This window comes from Haematobia irritans, chromosome 4 (genome assembly GCF_050003625.1).
Source record: "Haematobia irritans isolate KBUSLIRL chromosome 4, ASM5000362v1, whole genome shotgun sequence".
NCBI lineage: Eukaryota > Metazoa > Arthropoda > Insecta > Diptera > Muscidae > Haematobia > Haematobia irritans.
Window position 1 is genome coordinate 54506780 of NC_134400.1, and position 24868 is coordinate 54531647.

A 24868-nucleotide genomic window follows, 5' to 3' on the forward strand; every position below is an offset into this window, starting at 1 on the left:
ATTGAATAGTTAGTAAAATAAGAAATAAAAAGAAGATAAAGACAAACTCTTGCAATGGCTCAAAGTTTCGGTCCTTTGATATTTATCGAAAAAGGCCTAATAAATATTTTATATCAAAGATTTCCTTATGGTTTTTGTGTTTTGGTAAAATCTTTCGAGATTATGAGCCACCTTATCTTACTCTATTCTAGTGTACAGTCATTATTATATTCGAGAAATGACAATAAAAAAACAAAACCAAATAAATATTTTAGTGTTATTTTGAAACGATAAAATAGATAGAACAAATAGTTTTTGAAGAACCCACTTTCAAAAAGAAAAAATAAATAGCAACTGCTAAGCTAAACAATTTTTTTCTAAACAAATAAACTACCAATAAATTTCGTATAAAATATTTCGCTTAGGCAAACAGAGGAATTCTAATTCTAATACAAAAAAAAAAACTCTTTCGATCTAAAAAAGAAACTGCAACTACATATACTGACATTCTTGTAGGTAAATCGGTTAATATGTGGTAGAGAATTGGAATAAGGCAAAAATATACTTGGGACAAAATGAATTTCTATTATTCCTTGATTTTCTTTTGTACTTTCAACTAAAACAACAATAGGCAATCAAAATATATGAATACTGCTCTACAACAAAAGAGATATATGTACTTATCAATTCATTATAATTATTATTCAATCCAAGTCCTTAACAAATAAATTAATTAAAAAGAAAATTATTCAATATATAATATTAACTATTAGCAAAAATACATTCAGCAAAAAAAAAAATAAATAATAATAATAATAAGAGGATAGTTTTTGGCCTCCGGTACTCACCTCTCCAACTGTGTTGCTCACAGGCAGTTGTCTGATTCTTTATCAGATACGCATTCAAAGTAGTTAACGATGGACTTTTGAGCAGTGTAACCTCACCGTTCGTCCAAACGTACCTTATTTGGGGCTCTTCGTACGAAACTGTAATTACATTTTGAGAAATTTTAAAAAAAGTATGCAATTAGTTGAAGCGGCATTGGCGTGTTAGTACAGTCATCGTAACATAGCGTTGAGCATTGTATTGGGACAAAGACTTACTACTCTCCATTGAAAATGTACACTTGGGATCATCAAATGGAAAAATGTGTAAACTTCCCTGACATGATAAGATCAAATGGCGTCTGAAAAGAAGGAGAGATAGGAGAGATTTAAATTAAAGTTCAAGAAAGGAAATAAATAAGAATGGGATCAAATCGAGAGGAATCGACTATATTATACCCTTACACACTATACGCTGGGGTTACAATATGTTTGTAATTCCGTTTGTAACACATCGAAATTAGTCGATGTCCGATCACACAGAAAAAAATTTCCGTTTTCCGTATTGAAAAAAATTTATTTGCTTGTAGTTAAATTTTATTATATTTATCGAAATATTCCACAGTTTAATGAAATCTTACTTTTTTTAAGTATGTCTCAAAAAATTTATGAATTAACGTGAGTATAAAGTTCAATGACGTACATATAAGTTCAACATGAACTAAAGCAAAAGACGATTTTCGTACGATTCTCAAAAATAGTAAGAATGAACTACTGTATGGTTAAAATGGTCATGATTTGGCCCCAATTATTTTCTTCTTTACTTTTAGTTAATTTTTTCTTCTATGAGATGATGTAATTTCGTGAACTGCAATTAAAAAGTACAACAGGGCATTAAAATTTCCTGGTTTTAACAACGCTTTGTGGAAATCTCAAAATATGAAGTAAAATTTAGTTCAATTTTCGTGCGAGGTAGTTCATTCTTCCTATAAAACAGTTCACTTTTTTTCGGTGCATACAAAGTATATTCATATATTCTGAAATGGTCTAAGAACAACCGTCTATGGTACTGAAATTTGGCACAAACTTATTTTCTTAGATGGGTTAGAGAATTTGGTTAATATCGGTTCTGGGCAGGGTATAGACCAATCTTCTTATGTAACTTCTTGAAAGCATAGAATCTACAATTTTAATTTTATTTCCTTGAAATTTGACTATACGCAAAGAAAACAAAAAGACGTTTGGAAAACGTGTATCGAAAACGTTGTTCTTTTGTTAGAGTTTTAATTTTAAAATAAATAATTTCTCTTCCAAAATCATAGACCATTTCGTTTATATCAAGCACTCTTCTTTTCTGATTTTAAGTCTTCAATAAACACATTTCAAAGTTTCATAGTAAGAATTTAATGTAGTAGTATGTAATGCCGAACATCTTTTCGAAAATTTGGCGAACATTTTGAGATTGTATTTTGAGGAATGTGGCCAACAAAGGGTATATTTCTGTTAAACAAAGTTTCTTTACAGCGGCTCGTAGGCGTTGCTTTTGCATTAATGGCTATAGCGGATAGTGTGTTGGCTTACAAACTGTATGGTCCGTGCTTCGATTCTAGGTCTAGGCAAAAGGTAGGAAAAAAAAAAGTATATAAATTCGAATAAATTCTTCTATATTATTTGTATTATAGAAATAGTGCTAAGAAGTAAATAAACCTCGTGGAAGTTAGAAAGATGGAATTAGCCAGATTATTAAAGAAATTTGACTTAGTCGTTATGGAATTGTTTTCATGTCCTGTAAAAAATCAACGTTTATCACAAGAAGTGTATACTGTTCTTCCAAATAAAATTCCTTACAGCAAAAGGCATGGGAAACGATATTTTTTCTTGTCAAATTCGTTTGGGAGGAAATAATTTTGTTTTTGCGTGGCCAGCAATTCTGGGTCGAGCTCTGGCAATACAGTGAAGTATTTGGACCGTTTCGTTGATATGTTATAATTTTCGAACTGAACATCCAATTGCGCAAACCAGACGGCTGGATTTTCCTTCCGGAATCTTGCGATTCGTTGGTTTATAGTTGAACGATGGGATATTGTGGATGAATTTCCCAGTTCGGCTGATTGCTCTCGTTTTTGTTGGCTAGATTGTCCTTTGGGCATTCTATTTCAAAAGTTAAATTGAATAATATTTAAAATCGGGAGATCGGTCTATATGGGGCTATACCAAAACATGAACTAATACTCACCATATTTGGCACACCTCTTTATGGTCCTAAAATACCTCAAGATTTCCAATTTCATGCGAATTGGACAAAAGCTACGGTTTCTATAAGCCCAAGAAATAAAATCGGGAGATCAGTCTATATGGGGGCTATACCAAAACATGGACCGATACCCCCCATTTTTGGCACACCTCTTTATGGTCATAAAATACTTCTAGATTTCCAATTTCATGCAAATTGGATAAAAACCACGGTTTCTACAAGCCCAAAAAATAAAGTCGGAAGATCGGTCAATATGGGGGCTATACAAAAACGTGGACCGATATAGCCCATCTTCGAACTTGACCTGCCTGCAGACAAAAGACGAGTTTGTGCAATATTTCAGCACGATTGCTTCATTGCTGAAGAACAGACAGACAGACGGACATTGTCATATCATCTTAGAATTTCTCCCTGATCGAGAATACAACATATATATACTTTACATAGTCGGAAATCGATATTTCGATGTGTTACAAACGGAATGACAAACTTGTTTCCTGTATATCGTCCCTCAACATTCTATGGACACTTCAAATAAATCGAAGAAAATTTGTTTTTTTTTCTTTCACTCTATTGTCGGGCAAGCTATCAGATGTGCGGTTTAGAAATGATAGCAATCTGAAGTTGGTTGCAATTCATATTAGTCAGACTGTACCTATATAGATTTAAATCGTGTGTAAAGATATTTGTATCCATAGGCATACGAATTTTGACCAAAACTCACTTTAGTCGACATAGACAAATCGGACATTACTTACAAAAAGGTAATCTGTTTTCATTAACTCTGTAATATGTTACTCTTTATATTTTCTAAAACGTGATATTTATTTGTTCTCCTTTCGACAAAACTAAATTTACATCTCGCATTAAGTAAATCTGAGTTTTTTTCTTCTTGAATTGGAAAAGAAAAATGAAATAAAGCTATGCATTTCCCATGATCACGAATTCCATATTTCATACACAAGTATCTCTGGAATGGAACGCAGGAACTGTGACAGCAGTGAAGAAAAAGAGCACCACTTATTTCAGTGTCAGATACATGGATGGCAAAGCCAAGTGTATTAGTAATACAAATGCGTACATATATTTGCATAATGTGTAGTAGGGTGGGTCGAACTTGAAATGCTTGGACCAGAAAAAAAAAAATCAAAAACACACACATATATAAAATTCACAAATAAATAAAAATGTGGTAATAAACAAATGTTTTTATCGATATTGTATTACTATGAAAACGTACTTAATAAGAACACACAAAAAACTTTTGTCTTCAGATATCGCTATGTCTATTTGAGATTCATCAGTGTATTTACTTCCATCTGGTAGATCCAACCCAATAAAAGCATTTACACAATTGTATTTATAGAGCCATGCGTATAAATAAAATATAGAAGAAAGCATTGAGCAGTTCTGCATCTTGGTTTTGTATGCAAATGCGTGTATGTGATATGTTCAGATTATAACCTCAAGAATAATTTAAAAATTCTGTATGAGCATTGAGCATTACATGACATTTCTCGAAGACAACCCATACCCATGTGGACACCATCTCACACATGGTAATCTACCCTAAAAACATCTATTTCGATGTCAACGATTTGCCCTTGAACTGAAAAAGGCTGTGTGAATAGAATTGACAGTGAATTGGATGCAAGATGTTGGCAGAATAGATAAGGCCAAAAGGTTGCACAATTAATGAGTCCACACGCAAAACAATAATTCTTTCCTCCCAAACGAAATTTTAGACAAAGTTCGTTTCTCATTTACTGTTTGCTTTAAGGAAATTTATTTGTAAGAAAATTATATACTTTTTGTGATAAACGTTTATTCTTTCCCAGGGTGTAAAGACAATTTCGCAAAGACTAACTCAAAAAAGAAAAAACAAGTAAGGAAAGTCTAAAGTCGGGCGAGGCCGACTATATTATACCCTGCACCACTTTGTAGATCTAAATTTTCGATACCATATCACATCCGTCAAATGTGTTGGGGCTATATATAAAGGTTTGTCCCAAATACTTACATTTAAATATCACTCGATCTGGACAGAATTTGATAGACTTCTACAAAATCTATAGACTCAAAATTTAAGTCGGCTAATGTACTAGGGTGGAACACAATGTTAGTAATAAAATATGGGAAACATTTAAATCTGGAGCAATTTTAAGAAAACTTCGCAAAAGTTTATTTATGATTTATCGCTCGATATATATGCATTAGAAGTTTAGGAAAATTAGAGTCATTTTTACAACTTTTCGACTAAGCAGTGGCGATTTTACAAGGAAAATGTTGGCATTTTTACCATTTTTGTCGAAATCAGAAAAACGTATGTATGGGAGCTATATCTAAATCTGAACCGATTTCAACCAAATTTGGCACGCATAGCTACAATGCTAATTCTACTCCCTGTGTAAAATTTCAACTAAATCGGAGTTAAAAATTGGCCTCTACGGTCATATGAGTGTAAATCGGGCGAAAGCTATATATGGGAGATATATCTAAATCTGAACCGATTTCAACCAAATTTGGCACGCATAGCTACAATGCTAATTCTACTCCCTGTGCAAAATTTCAACTAAATCGGAGCAAAAAATTGGCCTCTGTGGTCATTTGAGTGTAAATCGGGCGAAAGCTATATATGGGAGCTATATCAACCAAACCGATTTCAACCAAATTTGACACGCATAGCTATAATGCTAATTCTACTCCCTGTGCAAAATTTCAACTAAATCGGAGCAAAAAATTGGCCTCTGTGGGCAAATGAGTGTAAATCGGGCGAAAGCTAAATATGGGAGCTATATCTAAATCTGAACCGATTTGGCTGATATTTTGCAAGTTTTTCGAGACTCATAAAATATTCGGATGTACGGAATTTGAGGAAGATCGGTTGATATACACGCCAATTATGACCAGATCGGTGAAAAATATATATGGGAGCTATATCTAAATCTGAACCGATTTTTCCAAAATCAATAGGGATCGTCTTTGAGCCGAAACAGGACCCTATACCAAATTTCAGGACAATCGGACTAAAACGGCGAGCTGTACTTTGCACACAAAAATACATCAACAGACAGACAGACGGACAGACAGACAGACAGACAGACAGACGCACATCGCTAAATCGACTCAGAATTTAATTCTAAGACGATCGGCATACTAAACGATGGGTCTCAGACTTTTCCTTCTTGGCGTTACATACAAATGCACAAACTTATTATACCCTGTACCACAGTAGTGGTGAAGGGTATAAAAATATGGGAAACATTTAAATCTGAAGCAGTTTTAACGAAACTTCTCCAAAGTTTATTTATGATTTATCGCTCGATATATATGTATTAGAAGTTTAGGAAAATTAGAGTCATTTTTACAACTTTTCGACTAAGCAGTGGCGATTGTACAAAGAAAATGTTGGTATTTTGACAATTTTTGTCGAAATCAGAAAAACATATATATGGGAGCTATATCTAAATCTGAACCGATTTCTACCAAATTTGGCACGCATAGCTACAATACTAATTCTACTCCCTGTGCAAAATTTCAACTAAATCTGAGTAAAAGATTGGCCACTGTGGTCATATGAGTGTAAATCGGGCGAACGATATATATGGGAGCTATATCTAAATCTGAACCGATTTCAAAAAATTTGGCACACTTGACTACACTACTAATTGTACTCCTAGTGCAAAATTTCAACCAAATTGGGATAAAACTCTGGCTTCTGGGACCGTATTAGTCCATATCGTGCGAAAGATATATACGGGAGCTATATCTAAATCTGAAGCGATTTAAATAAAATTTGGTACACTTGACTATAGTACTAATTGTTCTTCTTGGGCAAAATTTTAAGAAAACCAGTAAGGAAAGTCTAAAGTCGGGCGGGGCAGACTATATTATACCCTGCACCACTTTGTAGATCTAAATTTTCGATACCATATCACATCCGTCAAATGTGTTGGGGGCTATATATAAAGGTTTGTCCCAAATACATACATTTAAATATCACTCGATCTGGACCGAATTAGATAGACTTCTAAAAAAATCTATAGACTCAATATTTAAGTCGGCTAATGCACTAGGGTGGAACACAATGTTAGTAAAAACAAGTATATACGGCCGTAAGTTCGGCCAGGCCGAAGCTTATGTACCCTCCATCATGGATTGCGTAGAAACTTCATCTAAACACTGCCATCCACAATCGAATTACTTAAGTTGCGGTAACGCTTGCCGATGACAAAGTATCTTAAAACCTCCTAACACCATCTTCTAAATTGAATGTAAGTCCATACGTGGTATATATTTAATCAAAAAAGATCGATCCAATACGTATATAATTCAGTTTGACAAAGTAGACATAAAATTTTGACAAAATTATCTACAGAAATAAAATTTTAACAAAATTTTCTATAGAAATAAAATTTTCACAAAATTTTCTATAGAAATACAAATTTTGACAAAATATAGAAAGAAATTTTTGACAAAAATTTCCACAGAAATAAAATTTTAACAAAATTTTCTATAGAAATAAACTTTTGACAAAATTTTCTATAGAAATAAAATCTTGGTAGATTATTTTTGGCTCGAGTGGCAACCATGATTATGAACCGAATAAAATTTGAACAAAATTTTCTATAGAAATAAAATTTTGACAAAATTTTCTATAGAAATAAAATGTTGACAATGATGAAAATTTTATTATGAACCTAATAAAATTTTAACAAAATTTTCTCTAGAAATAAAATTTTGACAAAATTTTCTATAGAAATAAAATTTTGACAATTTGAACCGGAGGTCAAATCTGGAGAATGTTTTATATGGGGGCTATATATAATTATGGACCGATATGGACCAATTCTGGCACGGTTGTTAAAGATCATATACTAACACCATGTTCCAAATTACAACCGGATTGGATGAAATTTGCTTCTCTTGGAGACTTCGCAAGCCAAATCTGGGGATCGGTTTATATGGGGGCTATATATAATTATGAACCGATGTGAACCAATTTTTGCATGGTTGTTAGAGACCATATACCAATACCATGTACCAAATTTCAGGCGGATCGGATGAAATTTGCTTCTCTTGGAGACTTCGCAAGCCAAATCTGGGGATCGGTTTATATGGGGGCTATATATAATTATGAACCGATGTGGACCAATTTTTGCACGGTTGTTAGAGACCATATACCAATACCATGTACCAAATTTCAGCCGGATCGGATGCAATTTGCTCCTCTTTGAGGCTTCGCAAGCCAAATCTGGAGATCGGTTCATATGGGGTCTATATATAATTATGGACCGATGTGGACCACTTTTTGCATGATTGTTAGAGACAAATTTCAGCCGGATCGGATGAAATATGCTTCTCTTAGGGGCTCCACAAGCCAAATCTGGGGATCGGTTTATATGGGGGCTATATATAATTATGGACCGATGTGGGCCACTTTTTGCATGGTTGTTAGAGACCATATACCAACACCATGTACCAAATTTCAGCCGGATCGGATGAAATATGCTTCTCTTAGGGGCTCCACAAGCCAAATCTGGGGATCGGTTTATATGGGGGCTATATATAATTAAGGACCGATATGGACCAATTTCTGCATGGTTGTTAGAGACCATATACCAACACCATGTACCAAATTTCAGGCGGATCGGATGAAATATGCTTCTGTTAGAGGCTCCACAAGCCAAATCTGAGGGACCCTTTATATGGGGGCTACACGTAAAAGTGGACCGATATGGCCCATTTTCAATACCATCCGACCTACATCGATAACAACTACTTGTGCCAAGTTTCAAGTCGATAGCTTGTTTCGTTCGGAAGTTAGCGTGATTTCAAGAGACGGACGGACGGACGGACGGACATGCTTAGATCGACTCAGAATTTCACCACGACCCAGAATATATATACTTTATGGGGTCTTAGAGCAATATTTCGATGTGTTACAAACGGAATGACAAAGTTAATATACCCCCATCCTATGATGGAGGGTATAAAAATATGGGAAACATTTAAATCTGAAGCAATTTTAAGGAAACTTCGCAAAAGTTTATTTATGATTTATCGCCCGATATATATGTATTAGAAGTTTAGGAAAATTAGAGTCATTTTTACAACTTTTCGACTAAGCAGTGGCGATTTTACAAGGAAAATGTTGGTATTTTGACCATTTTTTTCGAAATCAGAAAAACATATATATGGGAGCTATATCTAAATCTGAACCGATTTCAACCAAATTTGGCACGCATAGCTACAATGCTAATTCTACTCTCTGTGCAAAATTTCAACTAAATCGGAGTTAAAAATTGGCCTCTGTGGTCATATGAGTGTAAATCGGGCGAAAGCTATATATGGGAGATATATCCAAATCTGAACCGATTTCACCCAAATTTGGCACGCATAGTTACAATGCTAATTCTACTCCCTGTGCAAAATTTCAACGAAATCGGAGATAAAAATTTGCCTCTGTGGTCATATGAGTGTAAATCGGGCGAAAGCTATATATGGGAGATATATCCAAATCTGAACCGATTTCAACCAAATTTGGCACGCATAGTTACAATGCTAATTCTACTCCCTGTGAAAAATTTCAACTAAATCGGAGTTAAAAATTGGCCTCTGTGGTCATATGAGTGTAAATCGGGCGAAAGCTATATATGGGAGATATATCCAAATCTGAACCGATTTCAACCAAATTTGGCACCCATAGTTACAATGCTAATTCTACTCCCTGTGCAAAATTTCAACTAAATCGGAGTTAAAAATTTGCCTCTGTGGTCATATGAGTCTAAATCGGACGAAAGCTATATATGGGAGCTATATCTAAATCTGAACCGATTTGGCTGATATTTTGCAAGTTTTTCGAGACCCATAAAATATTCGGATGTACTGAATTTGAGGAAGATCGGTTGATATACACGCCAATTATGACCAGATCCGTGAAAAATATATATGGCAGCTATATCTAAATCTGAACCGATTTTTTTCAAAATCAATAGGGATCGTCTTTGAGCCGAAACAGGACCCTATACCAAATTTTAGGACAATCGGACTAAAACTGCGAGCTGTACTTTGCACACAAAAATACATCAACAGACAGACAGACAGACAGACAGACAGACGGACATCGCTAAATCGACTTAGAATTTAATTCTAAGCCGATCCGTATACTAAAAGGTTGGTCTATGATTACTCCTTCTTGGCGTTACATACAAATGCACAAACTTATTATACCCTGTACCACAGTAGTGGTGAAGGGTATAATTAGGGTAAAACTCTGGCTTCTGGGGCCGTATAAGTCCATATCGGGCGAAATATATATGGGACCTATATCTAAATCTGAACCGATTTCTTCCAAAATCAATAAGGTTCTATTCTGAGCCAAAACACATACTTGTGCCAAATTTGAAGTCGATTGGACTAAAACTGCGACCTAGACTTTGATTACAAAAATGTGTTCACGGACAGACGGACTTGACTATATCGACTCAGGAGCCCACCCTGAGCATTTTTGCCAAAGACACCATGTGTCTATCTCGTCTCCTTCTGGGTGTTGCAAACAATAATACACCCAAAGAAAAAATACTTTCCTAAGGAACGAAATTTTAGACAAACGAAATTTCCGTTTGACACAAAGTATTTTCATTGAGAACAAATAAACCCGAATTCATGACAAACGTTGTAACATTGGTCTCTAATCTGTTTTATTGCTTCTAAAGAAAATTGTCAGCGTCAAAAGAAATCTTCGTTAGCCTAAAATTTCGTTCTTCAGAAAAGAAAACTCTTCTTTCCGTGTACCCTGTTCCACAGTGTGGCGCAGGATATAAAAAAAAAACAACCTTTTCTGGCTAATTGCATTTCCGCTCACATCTTTCTCACTTCCACTATTTTTTTTTAGTTCTTTGAAGGTTTTGAAGGTTTGAGGTTAGGATTTTCATGCATTAGTATTTGACAGATCACGTGGGATTTCAGACATGGTGTCAAAGAGAAAGATGCTCAGTATGCTTTGACATTTCATCATGAATAGACTTACTAACGAGCCACAACGTCGAATTTTCAGTGAATGGGCCCTAGAAAAGTTGGCAGAAAATCCGCTTTTTTATCGACAAATTTTGTTCAGCGATGAGGCTCATTTCTGGTTGAATGGCTACGTAAATAAGCAAAATTGCCGCATTTGGAGTGAAGAGCAACCAGAAGCCGTTCAAGAACTGCCCATGCATCCCGAAAAATGCACTGTTTGGTGTGGTTTGTACGCTGGTGGAATCATTGGACCGTATTTTTTCAAAGATGCTGTTGGACGCAACGTTACGGTGAATGGCGATCGCTATCGTTCGATGCTAACAAACTTTTTGTTGCCAAAAATGGAAGAACTGAACTTGGTTGACATGTGGTTTCAACAAGATGGCGCTACATGCCACACAGCTCGCGATTCTATGGCCATTTTGAGGGAAAACTTCGGAGAACAATTCATCTCAAGAAATGGACCGGTAAGTTGGCCACCAAGATCATGCGATTTGACGCCTTTAGACTATTTTTTGTGGGGCTACGTCAAGTCTAAAGTCTACAGAAATAAGCCAGCAACTATTCCAGCTTTGGAAGACAACATTTCCGAAGAAATTCGGGCTATTCCGGCCGAAATGCTCGAAAAAGTTGCCCAAAATTGGACTTTCCGAATGGACCACCTAAGACGCAGCCGCGGTCAACATTTAAATGAAATTATCTTCAAAAAGTAAATGCCATGGACCAATCTAACGTTTCAAATAAAGAACCGATGAGATTTTGCAAATTTTATGCGTTTTTTTAAAAAAAAAAGTTATCAAGCTCTTAACAAATCACCCTTTACAAACAATGTAGAATAAATTATTCGATTTTATACATTTTTTAAATTTTACCTTTCGCCTGGACGGAGAATCGAACCGCGGACCATGCAATTTGTAAGCCGACACACTATCCACTGAGCTATGTAGCTGTTACTGTCAACAATAGACAATTAAGTTGGGAGCAGTGTTTGCTGCGTCCGCTTTGTATACCAAGGGTCCTGGGTTCGAGGCCTGCTTCGACAGAACACCAAACAGTTTTTTTTTTCAGATATGTTCGGAAGATTCCGAAGAGGTGTTCAACATTACATACTACTATATAAAATGTATACTATGAAACTGTAAATATGTCTTATGTCCTAAATATGTATTATTAAAGACTTAAAGTCAGAAAAGAACAGTGCATGATATAAACGAAATGAACTGTGTTGTTGGTTCAAAAATATTTTTTTATTGAAAAAGTAAAAATTTTGTAACAAACGAATTGTTTTGGTGAAAAATGTTTACAATTTTCGAATAAATTCAAAAAACTCTAACAAAAGAAAAACGTTTTCGGTACACGTTTTCCAAACGTTTTTTTTTTCTTTGCGTGCATTAACATTGTGTAAAATATACAGTGTAACAGAGACGAAGTGTCTACACAAGTTCGAATTGGTAAGTCGATCAAATTAGAAATGACAGTTACATCATTTTATTTTTATTATTTATAGCTAATTGTTTATAAGACACCAAAAGCATACATCGAAAATAATCGTACTTTCTTCCGGAATGAAATTTTAAACAAAGCAAGTTTGTCCTTAATATAAAGCGTTTTCGGTAAGAGCAAATAAACACGATTAATGCAAAGCTTGTCTCTAAAACAAATTAAATTTTTTATCGTCTAAAGAAAATTTTGTTTGTCTAAATTTTCGTCTCTCAGAAAAGAAAACTCTGTATTCAGTGTAGAGATATAAAATTTGAAAGTCGTTTTTTTTACAAATAATCGATTTACCGATTTTTAATAGTTTTGCAAATTGACTCAATTGGACTAATCAACTTGGCCAAGATCAACTAATCAACTGTTAGTAAAAAGCCGACAAGTCAACATTGAATGAAAAGAATATGATGCAAATATATCTGTGGTAACTTTATATTTCACTACCTTGCTACAATTCCTGCATATCAGTTCATAACAACTTACATGCAAAGAAAACAAGTATATACGGCCGGGCCGAATCGTATGTACCCTCCACCATGGATTGCGTATTAAAGATACCTTGACTATGCCAAGGTATCTTTAATACTTTTAACATTGTCTTCTAAATTGTAAGTTAGTCCATATGATGGGGTATATGATAGACAAACAAGGCTGATTTCCTATCTATATAATTCAGTTCTTTAGCGGTATATATAGGGAAGTCTATAAATAACTACGACCATACAATTAGGTTAGGTTAGGTATAGTGGCAGTCCGATATTTCATGCTCACTTAGACTATTTAGTCCATTGTGATACCACAGTGGTGAACTTCTCTCTCGATTCTATGTTTAGCTCAATGACAAGGGACCTCCTTTTTATAGCCGAGTCCGAACAGCGTTCCACATTGCAAACCACTTAGAGAAGCTTTGAAACACTCAGAAATGTCACCAGCAATACTGAGGTGGGATAATCCACTGCTAAAAAAAACTTTTTGGTGTTTGGTAGAAATTGGGTTTGAACCCACGACCCTGTGTATGCAAGGCGGGCGTACTAACCATTGCACCACGGTGGCTCCTAAGACCATACACCTACACCAAATTTCAACCGGATCGGATAAAATTTGCTCCTTCAAGAGGGTCCGCAAGAAAAATCTGGGGATCGGTTTATATGGTGGCTATATATAATTATGAGCCCATATGGACCAATTTTTGCAAAAATGTTAGGGACTATATACTAACACCACGTACCAAATTTCAGTCCGATCGGATGAAATTTGCTCCTCCAAGAATTTCCGGAGGTCAAATCTGGGGATCGTTTTATATGGGGTCTATATATAATTATGGACCAATTTTTGCATGAATGTTAGGGACCATATTGACACTACGTACCAAATTTCTATCGGATCTGTTAAAACTTGTTTCTCTTAGAGGCTACGAAACCCAAATCTGGCGGTCCATTTATATCGGGACTATGCGTAAAAGTGGACCGATATGGCGCATTTGCAATACCATTGGACCTACATCGATAACAACTTTTTTTGCCAAGTTTCAAGTCGATAGTTTGTTTCGTTCAGAACTTAGCGTGATTTCAACAGACGGATGGACATCGCTAGATCGACTCAGAATTTCACCACGACCCAGAATATATATACTTTATGGGGTCTTAGACCAATATTTCGATGTGTTAGAAACGGTATGACAAAGTTACTATACCCCCCATCCTATGGTGGAGGGTATAAAAAGTTGATATACAAAATAAATTTCTTCCAAAAGTTCAATCTTCTAACACCAAGAATATTTGTTTGTTAAAACAATTTTATTTTTTCTATAAAATAATAATTTATATTTCAAAATCATAGTCTATTTCGTTTATGTCAAGCGCTGTTCTTTTCTAACTTTATATCTCAAATAAAACAGTGGTACATCGTTTGTAAGTAAGGGACCGGTTTGTTTTCTTTAAATAAAATGTCTTTACATCAGCTTGTGGGCGCCCAACAATGTGTTTTATAAATAGAACTTCTTAAGGATAATTGTCCATTGATGACAATGAAAGCTACGTGGCCCAGTGGATAATGTGTTGAGTGGTCCGCGTTTCGAATTCTATTTCGAATTTGTAATACAGAAAAAAAATTCTGAGAAATAAATAAACAACGTGAAAGTGAAAAAATTGGTAAATATGCAGTTATACAGTAAACGTAGTTTTTATTAAATTGGTTTCAAATCCTGTAAAAAAGTTAACGTTTATCACAAAGGTTTATACATTTCTTACAAACGATATTTGTTTGCGGAAATTTCGTTTGGGAGTTTCGCATAGACTCTTCTATGTGAAACTTTACAATTAATTTGCCATTTTTATCTAATACAAACTTCATAGGGACTAACAATTTGGAAGGAAATGTTAAGAAGTTCAAAGAAACCAATGGGAATTGTTACCACAACCCAAATAATTCGATTGTGCACTGAAAAAAATATTGTCGCATTACACAGAAAATATCACGAGTATAACTAATATTGAGTCCATTATTAAAAAAGAAGAAATCGCTCAATTAGTGTGGTAATAAATCAAAATTCGGGAAAATCGGGCAATATTATTATAAAAGAGTTACATGCAAGTCTAAATATGATCGGATAATACATAAATATTTGAAACTTGAGTAGCATTGGTCAATAAATAAGAGTATTATGGCCAAATTTGGGAAAAATCGAGCGATGTATATATATGGGAGCTATATATAAATCTGAACCGATTTGGATCATATATTTCCAGGTTTGGTTGATACCACAGAGTGTTACTGTGTGCTAAATTTGAGTAAGATCGGTTAATAAATGAGGTAAAAATAACGTTATTAGGAATAAAATTTTCAAAATTGGGTGCTACATATATATGGGAGCTATATCTAAATCTGAACCGATTTGAATGATATTTTGCAGTAATATCAGCATATTACCTTGTGCTGAATTTGAGGAGTAAGATCGGTTAATATATGAGGTCACTATCGTCAAAAATAAAGTTATTGGAGACAAATTTTTCAAAATCTAATCTGAACCGATTTCGATGATATTTTGCAGATTTGGTAGATATCTCAGAAGGTTACTGTGTGCCTTCTCAGTAATATCGGTTAATAAATAAGGCGATAAAGACCAAGGTTTTTGGATTTTACGTTGATAATCGTCTTAATTTCGACAGGCATATAAATAAGGTAATTTCGAAGCAGGATTAAGTCTCCCTTTGCTATCCGAAGGCGCATAGGACTTGGTCTTCTAATGCCACACATTATGTATGGCCTGGGGGTATTTTCAGGAACCAGTTCGGGTAGCCTACATCGCCTCAAGGTTTGTTTTACTCGAATTATTCGATATATATACCATTTGAGGGTACATGACCCAGGGTTGGTAAAGTTGACACTTTTGTGCTTTTTTTGATACATTTCGACGGCCAAAAGCACCGTGGCACGACCGCAAGTCATTTGGTACTTTTTCATCACAATTACTCTATATAAAGTTATTCTGCCCTAAATGTGAACGTTTTTCACATATCAACTCAACTCTAAAAATTACAAAAAGCTGACATTGAAGAAATATACATATTCTCAAATTAGAATATTTTAGTTTTTATTACAGGATCTCAACACTTTTGAGAGGAATATTGTCTATATTGTTTGGTAGATTTTGCAAAGAGGTACTTCTTTGTGACAAATTTTTCTATAGAAATAAAATTTTGAAAAAAATTTCTGTAGAAATTTTTGACATTTTCAATAGAAATAATATTTTGACAAAATTTTCTTAGAAATAACATTTTGACAAAATTTTCTATAGAAATTAAATTTTTACAAAATTTTCTATAGAAATAAATTTTTGACATAATTTTCTATAGGATAAAATTTTTGACAAAATTTTCTATAGAAACAAAATTTTGACAAAATTTTCGCTGAAATAAAATTTTCTGCAGAAAAAAAATGTTGAAAAAATTTTCTACAGAAATTAAATTCTGCAAAATAAGAATAAAAAAATATGAATAAAAAAAAATCCAAATCGGACTAGATTTTAATATACTTATACAATAGTCTTTAAATTTGATATTATGTCATTTTAGCACCCTTTGGCTTCGAAAAGTACATTTTTAATACATTTTTAGTACTTTTTCGTCAACATAATTTATCATCCCTGACATGACCATGTAACGAGCAGCTCTGTGGTACTTTTAGGGTGTACCTTTGAGAACTTTATTAAATTAAGGCTAATGATGTTGTTTTACAAGACAATGAAATATTGTAATCCATCTTATTTGATTGCACTTTTTGAATTTGGAGACTCGAACAGAACTCGCTGCCTGGTGGTTCCACGGTACCAGACCACAACCACGAACACAGTTATTCCATACGAAAATAGGAATTTCTCCCTATCTTATCATTAATATAGGCAAATACTAATTTCGCGGCTTTAGAAAAAAGGAAATAGAAAAATGTTATACACTGACATTAATGGTCGTTCAATTTAAAATTTTCTCTTATTATTTACCCATGTTACCCCCATTTTCATAAAGCTCCGTTAGTGTTCCGTTAACTAACCAACTTTTAAACCGTATTATGGAGGAAGCTGTCATCTTGTCTTTATATTCCACAGGCCAGTTAGGAACTTAACTGACGAAAATTTTTCAGTTAAAGTTAACCGGAGAAAAGATATTTGCAATTTACTTTCTGTTAAATGGCAGTTAGAGCCTAACGGAGCTACATGAAAATGACCGTTAGTGTTATTTATTTATTTAGTGCCTTTTAATATAATAATATATGTCTAAGTATATTGTATATGAATTTGAATTTGTTATACCATAGCGTCTTTCTAAATTGTAGCTATGCATAATCATATTTGGCCTGTACTTGGTTTCTCGATTATGAAATAAAAATATATTAAATGAAATGAAATTTTCGAAAATCGGGCGATACATATATATGGGAGCTATAGCTAAATCTGGACCGATTTTTGCACATATAGTAAGTACTATAAAAAATTAGATTTGGCCAACTTTGAGTAAGATCTGTTGATAAATAAGGGACTTATGGCCAAATTTGGGAAAATGGGGCTATACATATATATGGGAGCTATATCTAAATCTGAACCAATTTCAATGAAATTTAGCATACTTAAAGGGTGGTCAATTGGATTACTTTGTAGCAAATTTGTCGCAGATCGGTTAGTAAATGAACGCAATCTGACCCCGTTTATCGAAATCGGGCGATACATATATACGGGAGCTATATCTAAATTTGATCCGATTTTTTTTGAAATTCAATAGCGATCGTCTTTGTACCAAAAAATGTCACATACCACATTTCATCAAAATCGGTCAATAATTGCGACCGGAATCCTGCGGACAACAAATACATGGACGGACGGACGGATTGAGTCGATCGGTATATAATTTATGGGGTCTAAAATCAATATTTCTGGTAGGCACATTTTTTGGAAGATCAAAGTTATTATACACTGACCACTATAGGGTATAATGAATTGCATCAAATAATTTCGTGGTTCAATCCTATTTTTGTGTGTAGCATTTTCAGGAAATGAATATGTGCTCAGCAAAATATTTGTTTTCAGTCAGAATTTCTTCTCTCCTTGTTATCTTTTGCTCTTGATATATTTGAAATACAGAATATTTGAATTTTCGTAATAGAAATTCATATTTGTTATGATATAAGTACATCAAAATTTTTAAATTTAATTTAGAGTAGCTATAATCCTGAAGGAACAGGGAATACGGTTCGAAATGTTTTTTAACATTTTCTTCAAGTGGAAAAATACCATTGCATGCATATTTGTTTTAGCATGTCATTTCCGGAAGCTGTCGACGAATGAGCGGACACAAAAGACATTAACTGATACTTCTTTTGGCTTTTGCTTTGATGGTGCTGTCAACTCTCGAGTTTGTTATGCGTTGTGATATCGTCTGTAGATGAATAGAGGCGAAGTAATTATTTCCATAATAAATGTGTCGAGTGCTAGTAAATTTGCATATTTTCGATATTTGTATAAAATGTAAGTGCGTGTATGTCGGTCACATCGACTTATATATACCCCTCCTATGTAGTGTATAATTCACAAAATTTATTTCAATCGAAACTGAAGCAGTCAAGTGTGCAAAATTTTGTGGAAATCGGTTCGGATTTAGATAGCCACCGTGGTGCAATGGTTAGCATGCCCGCCTTGCATACACAAGGTCATGGGTTCGATTCCTGCTTCGACCGAACACCAAAAAGTTTTTCAGCGGTGGATTATCCCACCTCAATAATGCTGGTGACATTTCTGAGGGTTTCAAAACTTCTCTAAGTGGTTTCACTGCAATGTAGAACGCCGTTCGGAATGGAATCGGGCAGCACTCAGTGATAAGAGAGAAGTTCACCAATGTTGTATCACAATGGACTGAATAGTCTAAGTGAGCCTGATACATCGGGCTGCCACCTAACCTAACCTAACCTAGATAGCTCCCATATACTCATAGTTGTCTTCCACTTATTTTACCACTTGAGTACGTGGCACCCATTGTATTTCGAAAAATTATTGGCAATTTTTTTGAGTTGGGGGTTTGACTTGGGGATTTAACAGTATTACTAACACGCAGCAAAACAATTTGGAAGTTCTTTTTAAGGCGCAACTTTAAAAGAACTTTCAAAAATGTCCTCCCAAAGATGATCTTTATTTGAACTACACAGTAAGTTCTTTTTTTATACCCTCCATCATAGGATGGGGGTATATTAACTTTGTCATTCCGTTTGTAACACATCGAAATATTGCTCTAAGACCCCATAAAGTATATATATTCTGGGTCGTGGTGAAATTCTGAGTCGATCTAAGCATGTCCGTCCGTCCGTCTGTTGAAATCACGCTAACTTCCGAACGAAACAAGCTATCGACTTGAAACTTGGCACAAGTAGTTGTTATCGATGTAGGTCGGATGGTATTGAAAATGTGCCATATCGGTCCACTTTTACGTATAGCCCCCATATAAAGGGACCCTCAGATTTGGCTTGTGGAGCCTCTAACAGAAGCATATTTCATCCGATCCGGCTGAAATTTGATATATGGTGTTGGTATATGGTCTCTAACAACCATGCAAAAATTGGTCCACATCGGTTCATAATTATATATAGCTCCCATATAAACCGATCCCCAGATTTGGCTTGCGGAGCCTAAAAGAGAAGCAAATTTCATCCGATCCGGCTGAAATTTGGTACATGGTGTTGGTATATGGTCTCTAACAATTATGCAGAAATTGGTCCACATCGGTCCATAATTATATATAGACCCCATATAAACCGATCTCCAGATTTGGCTTGCGAAGCCTCAAAGAGAAGCAAATTGCATCCGATCCGGCTGAAATTTGGTACATGGTATTGGTATATGGTCTCTAACAACCGTGCAAAAATTGGTTCACATCGGTCCATAATTATATATAGCGCCCATATAAACCTATCACCAGATTTGGGTTGCGGAGCCTCAAAGAGAAGCAAATTTCATCCGATCCGCCTGAAATTTGGTACATGGTATTGGTATATGGTCTCTAGTAACTGTGCAAAAATTGGTCCACATCGGTTCATAATTATATATAGCCCCCATATAAACCGATCCCCAGATTTGGCTTGCGAAGTCTCCAAGAGAAGCAAATTTCATCCAATCCGGTTGTAATTTGGAACATGGTGCTAGTATATGATCTTTAACAACCGTGGCAGAATTGGTCCATATCGGTCCATAATTATATATAGACCCCATATAAAACGTTCTCCAGATTTGACATCCGGAGCCTCTTGGAGGAGCAAAATTCATCCGATCCGGTTCAAATTAGGAACGTGGTGTTAGTATATGGTCGCTAACAACCATACCAAAATTGGTCCAATCACACAAAAATTGGTCCATATCGGTTCATAATCATGGTTGCCACTAGAGCCAAAAATAATCTACCAAAATTTTATTTCTAGAGAAAATTTTGTCAAAATTTTATTTCTGGAGAAAGTTTTGTTAAAATTTTATTCGGTTCATAATAAAATTTTCATCATTGTCAAAATTTTATTTCTATAGAAAATTTTGTCAAAATTTTATTTGTATAGAAGATTTTGTTCAAATTTTATTCGGTTCATAATCATGGTTGCCACTCGAGCCAAAAATAATCTACCAAGATTTTATTTCTATAGAAAATTTTGTTAAAATTTTATTTCTATAGAAAATGTTGTCAAAATTTTCTTTCTATAGAAAATTTTGTCAAAATTTTTATTTCTATAGAAAATTTTGTGAAATTTTTATTTCTGTAGAAAATTTTGTCAAAATTTTATGTCTACTTTGTCAAACTGAATTATATACGTATTGGATCGATCTTTTTTTATTTAGTATATATCACGTATGGACTTACATCAATTTAGAAGATGGTGTTAGGAAGTTTTAAGATACCTTGCCATCGGCAAGCGTTACCGCAACTTAAGTAATTCGATTCTGGATGGCAGTGTTTAGAAGAAGTTTCTACGCAATCCATGGCCGAACTTACGGCCGTATATACTTGTTTATAACTCGTTTTATCATATTTTTAATGAGTAATTTGAACTTTGTTTGTTGCAAGTAGGTTAAAAACTGAGTAAGAAATAATAAAATGGTACAAATTATTAAAATTTTGGCGAAAAATCCATTCTAGAAAAATTATGAATTTTTGGATATATTTGGGATCAAACGTTTCAGATAATATAACTCTTGTGTGATTAAAAAATTATAAAAATTATTATGATAAAAAAATTATAAAAATTATAATATTATATTTGGCAAAATATTACAAGACTGCTTAATTCACATTAAAAACTCTGATTCGGATCACACCTTAAGAAATGATGCAAATTCAGTGTAACGGCTGTTGAAATGGTGGTCATCCGTTCTATGACAAGCCCATGTTAAATTCATTTCTTCTGCGCCAATTTTGCACCACTTCCGGATCCCAAAACAATAATTTCACTATCTTTTTGGCGACACGTGTTTTTGCTGTGTTACCATTTTCTCTAAATTGCTTGAACATTTCCCTTCGACTAAAATGCAAAAAAAATTCTGAATTTATAGCCACAAATCGGCAGATTTTGGTCGATCCATATACACGCAAAGAAAAAAAAAAAACGTTTGGAAAACGTGTACCGAAAACGTTTTTCTTTTGTTAGAGTTTTTTGAATTGCTTCGAAAAGTATACAATTTTATCATCAAAAAAATTCGTTTGTTAAAAAATTTTTATTTTTTCAATAAAAAAGGTATTTTTAAACCAACAACACAGTCCATTTCGTTTATATCAAACACTGTTCGTTTCTAAATTTAGGTCTTTAATAAGACACATTTTAAAGTTCATTGTAAAAATTTAATATAGTAGAATGTAATGTTGAACATTTTTTCGGAATCCTTCGACCATATGTGGAATATCCCAGCAAAAAAATTTGCAAGTTCTTCCAAAGGCACAACTTTAAAAGCACTTCCAGAAGATGCACTCCCAATTATGTTCTTTATTTTAACTACCCAGGAAGTTCTTTTAATTCAATTTTTTATAACTTGGTTTTTTCCTACTTTTAATGGGTAATTTTAACTTTTTTTGTTTCAAATAGGTTAAAAACAGAGTAAGAATCTATAAAATGGTACAAATCATTTAAATTGTGTCGAAAAAAAATGCTAAATGCAATCTGAAAAAATTGTGAATTTTTGCAAATATTTGAGGTCAAACGTTTCCAACAAGCGTTAGATTCCATTAAAAATTATAAAAAATTATTTATTTGACAAAATATCACAGAATATTTTAATTTACATCCAAAACATTGAATTCGGATCACACCTAAAGAAGTGATGCAAATTCAGTGCAACGGCTGTTGATAAGGAGAACTTCCGTCCTATGACAAGCCCATGTTAAATTCATCGCTTCTGCGTCAATTTTGGACTACTTCCGGATCCGAAAAGAACATTTTCATTACTTCTTTGGCGACGTTTTTTTGCTGGGATATGTAAAAAACAAAAAAAAAAAAACTTTGGTCGAAGCAGGGATCGAACCCACGACCCTTGGCATGCAAGTCGGACGTAGCAACCACTGCTCCACGGTGCCCAACTAAATGTATTTTTCTGTTAAATAAACTTTGTTTAATCGGCTCGTGGGCGCCGCAAGCTATGCTATATAAATATAACTTATATGCGTAATTGTCTATTGATGACAATAACGGCTACATGGCTCAGTGGATAGTGTGTTAGCTTACAAATTGCATGGTCCGCGGTTCGATTCTCCGTCCAGGCGAAAGGTAAAAAAAAATTAAAATGTATAAAATCGTATAATTTCTTCTACATTGTTTGTATTACAGAAAAAGGTGCTAAGAACTAAAAAACTTCGTGGCAGTGAGAAAGATGGGAGGGAAATGCAATTAGCCAGAAAAATTTTTTTTTGAGTTAGTCTCTATGAAATTGGTTTTACATCCTGGAAAAGAATAAACGTTTATCACAAAAAGTATATACTTTTCTTCCAAATACACTTCCTTTCAACGAAAAGCAAATGAGAAACGAACTTTGTTTGTCTAAAATTTCGTTTGGGAGGAAAGAATTATTTTTTTGCGTGTATCTCATTACGACATTGGGAAATCGATATATCAAGATCAAAATAAGGCTTAGTTTGAGGACTTAGTATCTTTGATTTCAAGTTTTTTTTTCGAATTAAGAAAAAATTTGAACTATCCGTTATAATGTGGATTTTTTAATTGGCATCTGTTTGTACATACATTGCTTTATTAAAATATACAGCGAAAAGAGAATGAAAATTGGAAAATTGTGATCTATATCCTAATTTTAATGTTATTGATCCTAGATTTAAAGTCAGATAGGTCGCTAAAAATGTTTTTACTTTAAAGAAGCCGCATCTTTGGCTTGGAATCAATACCAAAACATTTAAAGCAAGGTCAAAATCTTTAGATTCATTTTTTGAGTGTGAGCCGGTCCACACATCTATTTGTGAGTGAAACACAAAACCCAGTTTTTGTTGAGTTTTCAAAATGTTTGTTGTAGTTTAAGAACTAAAAACTTTCTTAGATCCCTAAATATTTGTTTTTACTTTTTTACCTAAAAAATCGCCTAAGTGACAATAAATCGCTATTTTGGGCAACACTGAATGAATCTTCCTCTTATTCATGGAGTTATAAGAGAGTAATGTAGTCTGGCAACAGAGTGAAGTAACCATGCAGTCAGGATACTACCTACTCAATGACAGTAAAAACAAATTGTTTTATTAACAAAAAAGAAAGACAGCACTGGCCCATATTTGTTGGTCACATAGAAAACCAGTACCACACAACACTGATTGAAGTGGACACAATCAAGTCGAGACCTATTGCCTTATAAATATTCATGAATTACAAAAATGGACAGAAAGGAAAAACAACTTGAAAAACATATTCTCTGTAATCCATACACACCTCATTGAGTACATAATGGTCCCGTTCCGGAAAATACGCAAAGCGAAATGCATGGGTATAATAGGATCTTTAAAGTCGCCGTGCATACTAAAATAGGTGTCCGGCGTCCAGATGCTGTCATGATGATGCAATGCATTTAGAAAATCATAATGTGACTTGTTGCCATACTGCAAACGAGGGTCCACCCAGAACTGGTTCAGCAGGAATTCCACTTCGTATTTCTGTAGGTAACAAAAAACAAAAACAAATGAAATAAAGTGAAGTGCAGTAATTAATATTAATATAAGATTCACTAGGAATTTTACTCAAATAATAGCATTATGACATTACCAGACTACTTTCATCGGGAGAGGCCAAACTTAGCAGCAGCACAGTCACATTAACATTGAGGGTACCTACAGTCAGTCCAATCGGTGAGCAAGAAGAGAATGTAAAAAAAAACAAAAATGTATTTTAATTAATGGAAATTCTAAAGAAAGCTTGACAGAGACACACTTATAATTATATTTAACATAATCTAAAGAAAGGAAACTAGAAACTAATGGAGAACAGTGATGTGGAGCAGCACAGCCATGAAAGCCATGAAATTGTATGAATACAACAAGGATGTTCAAATATTTATTTGGAAAAAACAAAAAGTAGATTAGTTCTGATGGCCACGGACACATGTAACAGAATACAGTATGAAATGTAATTTAGATATTTAAAAAATTAATAATAATTTATCAAAAACAGTGAACCCCCAGGAAAGAAAATTTATGTTAGTGTTAAAAAATACAAACGCCGTTATGATAAAAAAATTAATAATCTTTTCCGACAAGATTCACGAATATTTTTTAGAAATAGTTATTTTTTCACTTGT

General features: G+C 34.1%; 1 protein-coding gene across 14 annotated transcripts in view; it reads right to left on the reverse strand.

Moving 5' to 3' along the window:
- pHCl-1 (pH-sensitive chloride channel 1) overlaps positions 1 to 24868 on the reverse strand; it is a 466217-nt gene that overhangs the window by 101864 nt on the left and 339485 nt on the right. For all 14 annotated transcript variants that reach the window (XM_075307951.1, XM_075307944.1, XM_075307953.1 and 11 more), the window contains 4 exons: positions 24337 to 24401; positions 24007 to 24227; positions 1083 to 1165; positions 828 to 965 (listed from right to left, as the gene is read on the reverse strand). In XM_075307951.1, coding sequence (XP_075164066.1) covers positions 828 to 965; positions 1083 to 1165; positions 24007 to 24227; positions 24337 to 24401 — 507 coding nt within the window. The remainder of the gene's footprint in view (positions 1 to 827; positions 966 to 1082; positions 1166 to 24006; positions 24228 to 24336; positions 24402 to 24868) is intronic.